The following is a 14,150-nucleotide window of genomic DNA, read 5'->3' as shown; positions in this document are numbered from 1 at the left end:
CAAGCTGATTGATTTACCTAAAGAATGATTACATTTGAATTTTCAGGTGTATCAATGAAAAGATCTTTAACTTGTTTCTCTGGCCTCTGATATATATGAGGTGGCACAGTATAATAATAAACCATACAGACTCAAGGAGGACTATTTGACATTATTTTGTTTAATTTTTGCAGTGCTGTGGATTGATCCCAGAACCCTGTGCATTTAAGACAAGCACTCAAACACTGAACTGCATTCTCAGCCATAAGACTGCTTGGCTTACACTCCAGTTCCGCCACTCATGTACTATATAATTTGAGGGACTAAGTGGGGGAAGTAATATAACCATATGAAATACTAAGGTTAGCTTTTATGCTTTAGAAATGGTCAGATGATGGAGAATAGGCTAATCAGATTTTAACTTTAGAAAACTCACTCAGAGATAATGTGGAAGACATCTTGCAGAAGTGTAAAACATTGATATACTTTATAGAGAATGATACTGATGTCCTGTGAATCTAGACAGCAACTAGATGAAATTAAGCAGCAAATAACGACCAGCAATAAGATAGGAGAATTAAAGGAGAATTGCCTTGGTGGAGGATAAAAAACAGAATCCCTAGCATGTTTCTAGATTGAATAATTAGTTGGATATTGACAATAACAAAATTTGTAAGGAATATAATAAGCAAAGTAAGTTTTGAAGAAATAAATAATATTTAGTTTTGAATATATTTGATTTAAATCATCTATCAACTGTCCAAACATATATAACTCCTAATAAAATAAATACATAGATCTGTGCCTGAAAATCTAAACTTGTAACCAAATAGCCTAGATTACTTTCCTGTACTTTTGCCAGTGTAGACTCTCATTTTATGGTTTTTCAGTAGATTGTAATCATTTTATTTTCTTTATTTTATTGAAGAATGATCATGTTTATAAAAGCCATTACATGTTCTCATTTAACGAGGAAACCAGAAGTCATAAATTATGCTCACAGTAACCTGAATTAAGACTGCTTACTTATTTTGGAGAACAATTTTACCTTACAAAAGCCCCCTGCAAAGGCATGGAAGAAACTTAAATGCATGTTGCTAAGTCTAAGAAGAAATGAGCAGTGTGCTATATGATTCCACCTGACTAAGATTCTGGAAAGCACAAAGTTATCACTAGTTGGCAGGGGACAGGGAAGAGTGAGAAATGCAATGACTTGGAGAGGGCAGAGGCTAAAGGTCTATTGTCACGTTACTTTACGGCTCCATTTTCCTATAATACTGAAATTGTTCTGAATGTGAGGTCTGTTAAATTAATAATAATTTTTAAAGAATCATATCGATTTTCTGAAAATAAATTTAACCCCAATATTTGTGTGTGTGTGTCACCATTATATTTATGACTCTGAGATTCCTGCTCATGTAACATGGATAAAGAGTTACTATGGAATTGAGGAGGATATTACTCAACAGCGTAATACATTTTCAACAGCTTTGAAAAAGAGCCTCTTCCCAGTACACCCACTTTTCTTCTGTCCTGGTCGATGTTGCTTCACATTAATGAAGTTCAGCTTTACAAGGAGTCATTTCCCTGAAATTTATGCATTCTAAACCTGTGATCTGTTATGGGTCCAAAATACAGCACTCAAGGAACACATCTTAGGTAAGACGGGAAGAAAAGCAGGCTCTTCTTGAAAGTCACAGACAGAGCATTGTAGTGGCAGGCAGGGAAGCTGCATGTAGGAAACAAGCATGCGAACAAATAAGTGTTTATCAGAACCGTGAACGTATTACCATGATACTGATATTTTAAAAGAAAATTTAAGAAAACCCAAACCCATAGGTCATAATAAAAATAATTTAAAACCTGAAAATACTTTCCACTTTCATTTTCTTATATTTATACCTGTTTTTCCAGAAAAAAAAAAAGTGTTAATCATCAATGTGGAAGTCATGATTTCAGAATCATAATTTACTTAGGCTGATTGTCTAACTTGGAATTAACATTCATAAATTTAAGATGAGAAGGTCATAAGTTTCTCTTTAAAGCAGCTTTTAATGATGTTAACTGCAAAGAGGTAACACTTCCTGATTTACAAAGACAGAACAGAAAACTACTGAAGATGCAATGATAAAAAAGCATTGGGTATGAACTGATTTCCTTAAGATCCAACACATATGGGTAATTCTGACTATACTATACATGTGTCTGTCTTCTTTCTGATTCACCTGCTGTGCTAGGTAGAAAGTGTAACCATCTTCAATAGCAAATTCTGAAAAGCTGTAGGGTAGTGCAGATGACCTGTACATAGAAATAGGATGCTAATAGAGAGTTTACAGATGCCTGCCAGAAATGTTGAAATAGCAAAGGCCCATAACTATTACTCACATCTACTGGTAGTGAGAGAGAAAGACATTAAATATATCTGCAAGTGAAGAGATCCAACATATCTGGGCCCATGGCTGGCTGAGTGATAAGAGAATGGAAGAAGTTTAAGAGATGGATGCTTCTCTTCACAAGACTTTCTAATACTACCATGGTGAATTCTGAATGTCTTCAGTAAATGATGCTGGCTGCCAAGAATGGTGCCTGAGGCCTCTGCTGAGCACAACTAATAGTTCATTGGCTCAGTGTTATTCAAACGATAGGTTTTAATCACTAATTCAAGCAGTGATTACCAGCATTTGTAAAAGAAGTGGATGAGGGGGCAGAGGAGGAAGAAGAGAAGGAATTGATGATAAAATGGGACAGATAAAAATGAAAGAAATGAAATTTTTAAATGTGCTTCATTGCCAATTATAATTGAATTTATACTTGAAACATTTTGAGGGATTGTGACAGTAGAAGGTCATACTGGATCATACTGTAAAATACATTTCTGACTCAGGAAGAAGTTTTAAAGCCATTGGCCCCTATCCTGGTGAGGCTTGGACCAAAGTCAAGTAATTTGCATCGTCTGTAGCATCCATCCCAGCTTCCTTTGTGATGCCCGCCATTGAAGTGCAGATCAGCCAGGCTTCTTGCTAATCACATTATGAAGTGTCAGGCCTGAGAAAGAAGTGAGGACAACACAATCCGAGCCATTTCCCTTCATTAATTTTGTTTAAAAGCTACGGGTACAGTTGTCACCACGACACTGTAATCTTTGATAACACATTTGAATATGCACAAGCTTGCAACCATTGAAAGATCTATGCATAATTTATCTCCCACCAGTTTTTTTTTAAATCAACTCAAGAGGATGAATTTAATTTTTACACAGAGCTCAGATGGCACAGAGTTCACCGAAAACATGGCTTTTACTTATTTGAAAGGTGTGTATTAGAGTCGGAGGACCCAAGATCTAGTGAGAATTCTTTTGCCGTGGGTACCATCTGTACACCATTGATCTCAACCTCACTCCCTCAAATATAAGAGGATGAAGTAAAACTAAATGATTGCCCATGTGCCACTCGGGTATTCATTTAGTCTCTTGTATGAGATCTTGCAGCATTTAAATTTGTAGATGATGAAATTTATTTTGATTTTTTTCTATAAATACATCCATCTTAACAATGATTAAACACATAACAGTGACTTTATTTGGTTATCAAATGTTCAAGCATTTTTTAAGAGTCAGTCCATTTGAAAAAAAGTTAAGAGTCTTCACACTGAAAGTAACAACTGATCTTATAGGATACAGCAAAAAATAATAGTCATTCTTTACTATCTCATTCAAGCTATACAGAAAAATAACCTGTTATTCACACTATTTTTGGATATTTCATGATGGGAACACTTTATAGGAATAAATCATTGCTCTGTGTGCATTCTAATCAAACAAACACCATATGCACCACAGGGCAAGGTTAAAAATCATGTAAGTCCCAAGATTTCAAAACAAGAGAGATTTTAAAAAGACAAAAACGAAGCACCTGTCCAGATAGGCACCCCCTAGCTCTTTCATCACCAGGACAGAGACAGTTACACAAAGGTGGGTGCTTGCTGGCCTAAGTGCTGGCAAATTGATGTTAGGAGCAAAAGCTTTGCATTTTGTTACTGAGGGTTCATTTGTTGTTGCTGTCATTTCTGATGTGGTTTCCAAACTTGGATGGAAGGGGGGTTATCCTCTTAAAGGCAGAAATCTGCATAAGTAGCAAATGATTCTAAAAAGGGAAGGTCCTGTCTTTCAATGAGTGAAAGCAGGAGAGAAACAAACAGAAAGAGACTGTGAGAAGCGCCCATGTTTACAGGTAGATGGCTACAGTTGGCAATCAATAGAGGAAATAGAGAAAACAGAAACAGCACAATATTAGAGATAGAGAGAAAACTTAAGCATAAGGAATTGACAGCAGACCATAGAATACAAAGATAATTGTTGGGGAGACAAAGACTTTAGGTTTCAATAGACCACCACCAATGCAGGTCAAGCCTCACTTAAAGGGTGTGCAAGAGAACACCACCATTTGCAGATGACCACAGTTGCAGGTGCTTTAAAACTGAAATTTTCCTCTATGCTCCCATTTGGATGAAGGCTTATATGTCATTTTGACCAGATAGAAACACTATCAGCTGATACTATGGTTTGTAAGAGCCCTGTTAAAAGAAATTTATTTATTTATTACACCCTTCTGTGAGTTGGATTTATTTCTCAACATTATTAAAAATTCTTCTAATTTGTATGAATTATGAAAACATCATTCAAGGTGGAAATGTCAAAGCTAGAGGAAATGGTGTAAAAATAATACACCCCCAGTTTATAGATCCTTCTCATAAAGACAGCAGATATGCAAAGACAAACATCAGTGCTCTGAATTCTGAGCACAGTATGTGGGTCCAGACATTCAAAAGCAATTGAGTCTTACACTTCAGGGACTGTCTTAGCTTTAAACAGCATCAGATTAATGTTGTTGGAGAAGACTCTACGAATATGCTCAATTATTTTGATTCCTGTGGTTAAGTAACTAATATTGCCTTGGGTATTAAAACCCCAACTTATTATGATTGTATCCTTGAATTCTGAGCTATTCTTGCTTCCATATTCATTCCATAATTTTGCCAGTTAACCAGTAATAAGCTAGCTTCCTTTCTATGACAGTGATGTAGTCACACTTAATGCCAGCATTCAATGAGAAAAATGTGACAATATTTAAGTTGCTTAGTTGATCTTTTTTGTGGTTCTCAGCCTCATATGAGTTTGATTCTTCCCTCCATGCACACCACATAGTTTAGTCACTTTTCCTGTACTTGCTAAGGAAGATTAAACAGACTCTTCTTTGGAGCATGGATACTTGATTGTACCTGTTTCTGTACAGCCTGAAGTAATGACATCAGCATCCTAAGATGTTTTTATACTGTTAGGCTGCGTGATTCTCATTCTTACCCATTCACGTTAATTAGTATTATTATTATCTAGCTGTTGTTATCATGATGCTGTTATCATGCTGATTGTACATATATAAAAAGAGCTAGAGACATTAAATGACACTTTCCAAAATATTCAGCTAGGCAGTAGTAAGCTGCCACTCAAAACCAGTTAGGAAACTGTAGAGCCATCTGATACTCTAGCAGGAGGCTAGGAGAAAGAAACCCAAGGAAAAAGCAAAAGCAATAAAAAGTCTAAATACAGATCATTCCCTCCATGTACCATGAAAGTAAGGGATGCCCTAGAAGAAACACCCTGGAGGAGGCCTGGTCTCATGGAAGTGTTTATGTTCTGAAACATGTGTAGAGGGACATGTGCTATTGGCATGAGAAAATAAAATCTACTCAAGAACATCCCATGCTGCTGATGGCACTACTGTAATTAGGTGGGAAAGGGGTGGTTGTGTATTTTGTGTGTGTGTGTCTCTGTGTGTGTGTGTGTGTGTGTGTGTGTGTGTGTGTGTGTGTGTGTGTGGCTGTGTATGGCTGTGGCTGTGGGTGTTTGAGTGTTTGGACACACATGAATTTTCCTTACTCATAAAATCTGTGAGAGGTAAGTAGAGGCAGAGATAAAATATACTGCTGTGTTGTCTGCCTTTATAGTCACAAGCTTTGGACTACTTAGAGTAGCAGTTGACAGCCACGGATGGCTTGTTTTCACTGTGTGTTGTAACACAGCTGTGGGTAAACCCACATCACTACCCAATATAAGAGACACTAGAAAAAATGGCTACATAGTCTTCTTAAATACAGAATAAGAATAAGCTTATCATACTAATATCAGAGGCTGGTGATTAAATATACTAGCTCAAAAATCAAACATTCTAAGCCCAGGAATTTTGCTTTCTGCACTAACCACTTTATAAACTATACAAATTGCATAATCTCTAGCTCTAGCTATTGTTTACATTTGTGTATGTGTGTGTGTGTGTGTGTGTGTGTGTGTGTGTGTGTCCTGTGTGCAGGTACTTAAAGAGGCCAGAAGAGGGCATTAGATCCCTTGGAAGTGTTCTAAGGCAAATGTGAGCCACTTGACTTGGGTTTTAGAAACTAAACTCTGGTCTCTGAAGATCACCAAGCACTCTTAAATGCTGAACCATCTCTCCATCTAGCCCCATGTTTTCTTCATGTATCTTCATCATTTTGAAAAGTAAGAATATTAATGTTAGCTTTGAGCTGTCTAGAGGATCAAAAGAGTTAATGCAAGTAGGGGTTTGGAGTCATGTCTGACACAAAATAGATGGTCAATCAATAGTACCTCTTAGTAAAATTTAATATGTGCTCTAAGTATTTGCAAGCTGTTTAAGAAATTAATACATTTGATGATAACTAATTCTTCTTGTCTCCAGGAGAAAGAACATATGCTTTATCTTATCCACATTATAAATCATAATATTGAAAGTTGATTTCTCTTTTCCTCATTGTGAGGCTTTGATTCATCTTATTCACTCATTGATTTTTTTAAATTTTTGTTTTGTACAGGATAGAGCCATTTAATGAGTAATTGTGAGATACTTGAATTTAAATTATTGTGTGTACCAAATTATAATATATTAACAAATAAATTAAATTAGATGCTGCTAAAGGTTTGAAAGAAGTAACGTACATTGTCCTGTTACTTTGTTATATAAACAAGTTAGCTAGCAATCTCTTAAAATTTTACTATTTCCATGTAGTCTTATTGACTTGATTTCTGCAATTCTAATTTGTAGTCCAAAGCTAAATCAAAACTAATTTTAAGTTCTCACAAAAATAATCTGCCATATAGATTCAGTGGTTATGGAACAATGCTATTATAGTTTAAGCTAGTTACTTAATTAACAGTACAATAATTTTGGTATCAGATTGAAATCACTAATCTTAAAGATCTCTCTGATTCAATTTACCATTAACCAGAAAATAATTCACGGCATAAACACTCCAGAGTGATTCTGACCAGATATTGGTGTTGTCTGCGACCTTCTTATTATTGAATCAGAACCAAAGTAGGCAGTGACCCAAAGTTGTCATCATGAAACACTCATTGAAAAGCCATTATTTTAAATATTTGGATGGTGACATTTTATCCTGTGGACAGATGTTCCTATTTTAAAAAAAGGAAAAAAACTTCCCAAATTTTATATCAACTGACCTCTTTGTTTGAAAGAATGGTTTGGATTTGTTTTAGTAAAACCAACAACAAGGGAAAATAAGATGTTCTGTTCCAATTTCTATGCATAGACGATAGAAAAATAAGAAAATATTGATAACTTACCCGAAACATTAATACTAAATTTCTTTATGCATTCTATATTAAATCTTTCTATGCAACCTTAAAATGTAATGCCAGAGAATGCAAAAACAAATCCATTAATTATTACTAATTTCAGTCTGTCTTGCTTTTCTGATTTTAGGGGAGGGTCGAGAAAGAGAGAAAAAAGAACACCAAGTTGGGTGGGTAGGGAAGTGAAGAGAGTCTGTGAGGAATTGGAGAAAATGAAAGAATATGATTAAAATATATGAAAAAATAATAAAACTTACTAAGAGACTCATGCAGACAATTTGTGACATGAATCTTACTAATTATCAGATAAATAACAGGAGGTGGTTTATCTCTTTTTATAGATGAATACAAGCAACTAGAGGTATAATGAAGCAAATCAACTTTAATATGTTTTCAGGGAGTCACCGGAAGAAGTAAGATTGTAATTCACATTGACATTATCTTTATATTAAGGAATAACTACCCGTGAGAGGGATGACTTTAAATGGTAAATCTAATAATTATTATAAATCTCTTCTAAAACTCCACAGATGACTTTAACGCACATTTTAATCGATTGCATGCTTAAAAGGAGTGGACACAAACATTCTCCTGAAATGGAATACACCGTTACTGTTGTATGACATCACTAACTTTAACCATAGATTTGAAACAGTCGGGAAAGGAAGGAAGAGAGCAGAAATCTGTATCCGACGGAATAATAAAAAAGTCTACACTCAGTCAGAGTCACAGCTGGAGTGAATTTAAGTCACCTTGTCCTCTTGTTCACTCTTGTCTAGCACAAAAATAAAATGATGGATGCTTATACTTAGATTACCATTGAAATCTTCTCCTGCTAGTCATGGTGACCTTCCCAACTGTGTAGGACTTGCCATGAAAGTGATGGAATATAAATGTAGATTCTTTCAAAATATTTTAAATTATTTTTGAAAACTTAACTACAAAATGACATACTTGAATTGTGATATCCAACAAGTGTTAGCAGGTTATTTATTTCTTAGCAGGGAGAAGGTGGGCTAGGGTTAAAATAAATCTTGGATGATTTCAGAAAGCGAGGTGAGCCGCTACAAAGAAAAGACGGTGTAGTTTATTTTAGTGGGTGCTCTCGTGATTCTTCACATGTGCAAATAGGTACCGCATTTTTATTAAAGAAAATGAAATTTACCAATATTAGTGATCTCTAACCAAGTCTCCCAAGTTCTAGGTTCAGTGAATTTCAATAATTCTTTACTCAAAACATAATTTCATCCAAGCAACTGCCCTTCAAGTATCCAAGTTCTATTCAAAAGTCATAGAATTGGGATTATATTGAACTAGCTGAAGATTCTTTTTAAATATGTAAAAACAATGCTCTTCAAGTTCTTAAATATAACCCTTTGTCACTGATCAATCTACCTATCGCTGTTAGAAATATTTGAAATTGTATAGCTTGCATTCAAGTTAAATACATCTATTAAGAAGACCAAAAAATATGTAACAGAAATGCTTAGAAACACGAATCTAGAAGATTTTTCATTCACGCACAAAACACTGTGAAATGTAAAGGATACAATGATTGTTTAATTGTGTTGGTATATTTTTAAGTTCATTTCAAAGGTGGCCCATATTGTTCAATATGGAAAATGGGAGAGGAGCTATCGGGCAATAGCATAAAAATGTATTTATTTCCATGATTTTGAAGGTAGTATTTAAAATTACTTCTGGTTCCAAACATGTGAAATACTCCCCCTAGGAACTGAAATACATAGACATATGTATCAGTTGTGGAACTTGATTTATCCTGTACACGTATACGGCAAGCATTCTTTTTTAAAACCCATTCACAGTGCCAGAAGAGAAAGTTAAGTTAAAAATTCGGAATAAATCATGAAAATCACCTGTCCTAGTTAATTTGCACCAACTACCTACATGGTACCACCCTCAATTTTCCTTGTCAGTTCCCACCATAAGCCTCCATGGTGTCTTGGAAAGAAAGCTGAAGTGTTTCTATGTCAGTTCCCACCATCAGCGAAACTAGGGCCCTACAACACCTCTGGTCAGCAATGTGTTTTTTTCCCTCTGTGGTCTTTCTTTCTGAAAATGCAAGGGTGTGTTTTCTAGGAGTAATTTACAACCCACCCACAATTCCTACAGAAGAGAAAGAATCTATAAATTAAGAACGCTTCTCTTCCATGAAATTGGGCTGACCCGATTCTGGGAAACCCTGGAACTTCCTCAGTCCTATTTTCACTTTTGCGGATTAACGAAAATTATTACATTTCTTTAAAAAAAAATCATTCTGCAATGGCAATACAATTTACATTTTAACTCATTTTAGCTCCCTATTCTGAACTTTTAAAATAGATAGTTGTTAAATTTCAGTTTACTAGAAAGAAGATCAAAGACTAAGATTCTAATCTCCCGATTGGAGTGGGGCTTTATTCTAGAAAAGTCCCCCCTGTATCTTAAAGACGGATATTTCAATGTCACCAGTCCCCACTAAAGGTGATGGACAGAACTGAACTTCGTAGGCCTTGTGTGGTAATATGTAAACAGCTGTTTTCAGCAATTGACACTTTGCTTTCAGTCTTCTCAACTGAACTTTGTTATCATGGCAAGCAAAAATTTCTGGGCACTGACATCGCTGTTCTAGAGATTCTCCCTCGTCCCTGCCTTTAAAAAAAAAAGCAACATCATTTCTCTTGGGTTGATTTTCTAATTTATATCCTATTTGTGAAATTATGAATACCAAGACTTTTGGAGACTACATATTCAGTGGAATAAAGAAGATAGAATAATAAATGTTAAAATAATTCACTTCTCTTCTTCAAAGAAGAATCACTTCTCTTTTGATGCGAATACATGCTTTAGACCAAACCACAAGTGAGAAGACAGAATAGATATGATAAGTCCTCCTGGATATCGACTCTCCTCCTGCCACATACCCTGACATTTTGTTTTGCTTACTCTTAATTCCAGCTGGTTAGACTTTTTCACAAAGCTACTCTCATACTTTAAGAATCTCTTAATTATAGTTAAGAACCTAAAATGAAATATATTTTATATGCTCAGCTCTGAAGGGCATATCAGGAATTCAACTTATTTGGAAAATAAATAATTAGATATTCAATTTAAGGAGTTGAAGTGTGGTTGCAAACTCTTTAAAAAACATAGTTAAGAAGGTCTTTGAGAAACTGAAAAGATAAACCATAGCAAAATGTTAGCAAGACATAAAGGGTAAGTTAGACTCAGAGATACGTTCTTTAAGTCCTGTCTGTAAGGCACAACAGGTGATTTGACAGAGGAACATCAGGAATTGGGGCCCAAAGTTATGTCAGAAGTAAAGGTACATTGTAGACTTCTCTGGATATGCACTGACTAGAAGAGAGAGCAGCTATGTCCTTCTGTTCTTGGGAGAGCTAAAGCTCTCTCAAACTAAGATGGAGTAAGAAGTGAGCACTCTGCAGTAGATTATCTGTAAATATCCTCTCAGCAAGGACCCCAGCTCATGATGGCCCCAGTTGGTGATGAACTTCCAAAGAGAATGTTAGGTTAATTGCTGTTAAAAATGTTGGGGTATATGCCATGGAAAAAGAAATAGAGAAGTGGCTATGTTGCTGTACATGTGTGTGTCAGAGAGATAGGATGTGCAAAGATTGTGTGTGTATGTACTCATGTACATATAAGTATAGTTTTTTTTTTTTACTCTCCGTAAATTCTTCTAAAGTCCTGAGTTTGAAGACTTTGCAGTCCTTTGAGAGAGGAGTTGAAACCAACCACACACACACACACACACACACACACACACACACACACACACACACACACACCAGGCATTGCAGACCATGAGAGGGCAGTAGGGGGCCAAGTTCAGGCCTGAGTGAGAGTTCCCTGGCTGTCCAGCCTTAGCTGCCAGTCTTCTCCCTGCCTCCTGGGCTGCGGGCTGCCACAGCTGCTGACAGCGCGCTGAAAGCGGGTGCAGCCTCAACTCTGAGGAACCAGAAAAACCCGCATCTGCTGAGCTTGGAACTCCCCCTGTGGTTGACACTTGTGCGAGGTGCTTGTGCTGCTTGGCAAACTGGCTTTCGATTTTGGCTTCCCACAAAAGGAGCGGAAGGTGGAGCTGTGGTGGTTCCCAGTGCCCACAGAGCCCCCTCCCCTGGCCACGGCGGCGCACTGACCACACTTGATGCCCAGTGCGCAGGCTTGCTTGGCTCTGGGTGTGTGTAACCCTTCACAAATGACTCTCAGCCCATCTGCCTGTGCGACAGACACCGAGACACCCGTGGCAAGTTCCCTCTCTACAAATCAGTTTTGGTACCCCTGCTGTGTTGCAGGCACCTGAGAGGCTGTCATTGTCCCTTAGTTATTTGCTTCCTCACAGTTGATTTATGCGCAGTTCTACTTGCGTGAAAAAATGCGAGTATATTGGAGATCTTGCTTGCCAGTGCAAAGAATCTGGCAGAGAGAGAACGCGAAAGAAAGCAAGTCCCCTTCTAGGCAGTGTGAGATGTGTTGGGCGCCTGGGTTTCATATTCTCACTGCACTCACTGTTCATCCTGCGCTGTCACTTAACACCCGTTGTGAGTTTTGGGCGCACACAAACATTTCATTTGAAGATGGGGAAGCAACAGGCCCTATTTTCCAGAGTTGTGAGGATTAAGCCAGTGAACACCCAAAGCGCTTAGAATCAAGTCTAGCGGGCACATCTCAGTTGCTGTGCCAGCTGCTGCTCACATCCATTGCACCCGCTTCTTAGATGGAAGGACCATTCTGGCCACTTTGCCAAAGAAACGCACTAGATCTTTTAAAGTACCCATGTCTCAACGCAAATCTACCCCGTTCCCTCTATAGACAAATATCCCAGAGACCAGCAAATCTCCCAGGTCGGGGTGCCCATGCAGACCCAGCTTCATGAACCCCCTCCCAAGTAGCCAGAAGCGCCACACCTGGCTAGGGTAAGGCTTTGATTCTTTCAGGGCGCAAAGGCGAACTGCAGGCGCAAAAGCTCTGGTCCCTACCTCTCCTGGCTGAAAGTGTGTTTGAGAGGGTTTCCTACCTGCCCCAGGCTTTTGCCCTTCTTACTGCCGCCGAATGCCAGTCCTTGGTTCATGCCCGCAGATCGATTGGCAGCCTGAGCAGGAGTCTCCCCTCCCAGAGAGGACTTGATGGAGTTGAGTTTGGCCCGTGAGCTGCCTATCTGTGAGCTCTCCACCATCAGCACCGCGGCCAGTAGGAGTAGACATCGGGATGAATCCTTGCCCCGCATCAACGCGGCCATCTCCGGGTGAGGGGTTCCGTGGTGGGGTGGAGCCCCGAGATGTGAATGCCAGGAGAGGGAGGACGCCGACACTCAACCCCTCACGTGGGGCGCGTGGGCTCCTCACAGACACCGTTCCCCCAGCCCTTCTTGGACCAGGCGCCCAGGACTTTTAGAACTCAGTCTCGAGCCTCCAGCGGGGAGCAAACGCGACCCTAGAGAGACCCGCTCCTCTGGCGGGCAGGAAGTTCTGCAGTCCCTGGAAGCAATCAAAGGCCAGGCGCCTTCTCGCCAAGGAGGCGTGACCCAAGGTGCTAGGAGACCCAGCCCTGCAGATCGCACGGCGGGCGTCGCTCTGAGTTCTACACCTCTGAGCTCTCGCCCGATTTTCCGCGGTTGAATCCTTCTTCTTAGCCGCTCACGAAGCTGGGTTCTCCCCAGCTTCTTTCCCTTCGGCCTCGGTTGCTGTTCCTTCCTTTCCTGTGCTTTAGCTCCCAACCTTTGCACCACTCAAGTCCCTCTTTTCCAAGTCAGCACTCTATAACTGGTGATCAAGAGTCACCCGCCCCCTGACCGGACTCCGGAGATCTGAGGCTAGCCGAGGTCCCTGAACGCACACTCCCACTGGTGCGGTGAAGAGTTGTCCCTTGGTTCACACCAAACACTGCCAGCGATGCAGTGATGCGCTGCGCAGAGGGCCAGTGCTCTCTCTCTCTCTCTCTGCTCTCCCCCGCCCTCTTCTCTTTTTATAGCTTCCACAGTGGGTTTTTCCTCCGCCCCCAATTCAAGAGTGACAAAGAGTGAAAACGTTTCTCTCACTCCCCCCACCACGCTCCCACCTCCCCTTCCCCCAGTAGGCGCTCTTTCTGAGACTGTCCCCCCTTTTTCCCCACCTTTCCTACCCTCCCACCCTTCCTTCACCCTGCAACTGAGAACTTGGGGTTCGCCTCCAGAGCCACGTGTGGGGAGCTCTTCATGGCTGATCACAGCTCTGGGAGTAATCGGGAGTTTGGAAACGGGCGAAAATGAAGAGGAAAAGTTGTCCCCGTTTGTGATGACTGCCACCAACCACCGTTTCTTAATTCTCCCACCCAGCTCCAGCCTCCAACTAGGAGCTCTGGAAAAGCCCTGGAGAATATCTGTAAGTTAACTTAGTGGATTGTTTGCAGCCTAGTTTGACTTTAGCCTGTTGCCTCTCGGTTTATGTGCTGTGTGAGACTGACCGCTGTAGGTGTATCATGCGGGTGCACATCGGATCCTGGGGGCGCG

The 14,150-nt window shown here is 39.4% G+C and overlaps 1 protein-coding gene across 1 annotated transcript in view; it reads right to left on the bottom strand.

The window, feature by feature from the left end:
* Positions 1–13,614, bottom strand: part of Dkk2 (dickkopf WNT signaling pathway inhibitor 2) — a 97,436-nt gene extending 83,822 nt beyond the window's left edge. The window contains exon 1 of the mRNA XM_028856981.2: positions 12,681–13,614. Coding sequence (XP_028712814.1) covers positions 12,681–12,902 — 222 coding nt within the window. The 5' untranslated portion in view covers positions 12,903–13,614. The remainder of the gene's footprint in view (positions 1–12,680) is intronic.
* Positions 13,615–14,150: the final 536 nt, after the last annotated feature.

This window comes from Peromyscus leucopus, chromosome 6 (assembly GCF_004664715.2).
Source record: "Peromyscus leucopus breed LL Stock chromosome 6, UCI_PerLeu_2.1, whole genome shotgun sequence".
Classification (NCBI taxonomy): domain Eukaryota; kingdom Metazoa; phylum Chordata; class Mammalia; order Rodentia; family Cricetidae; genus Peromyscus; species Peromyscus leucopus.
This window is presented reverse-complemented; position numbering and strand designations above follow the sequence as displayed.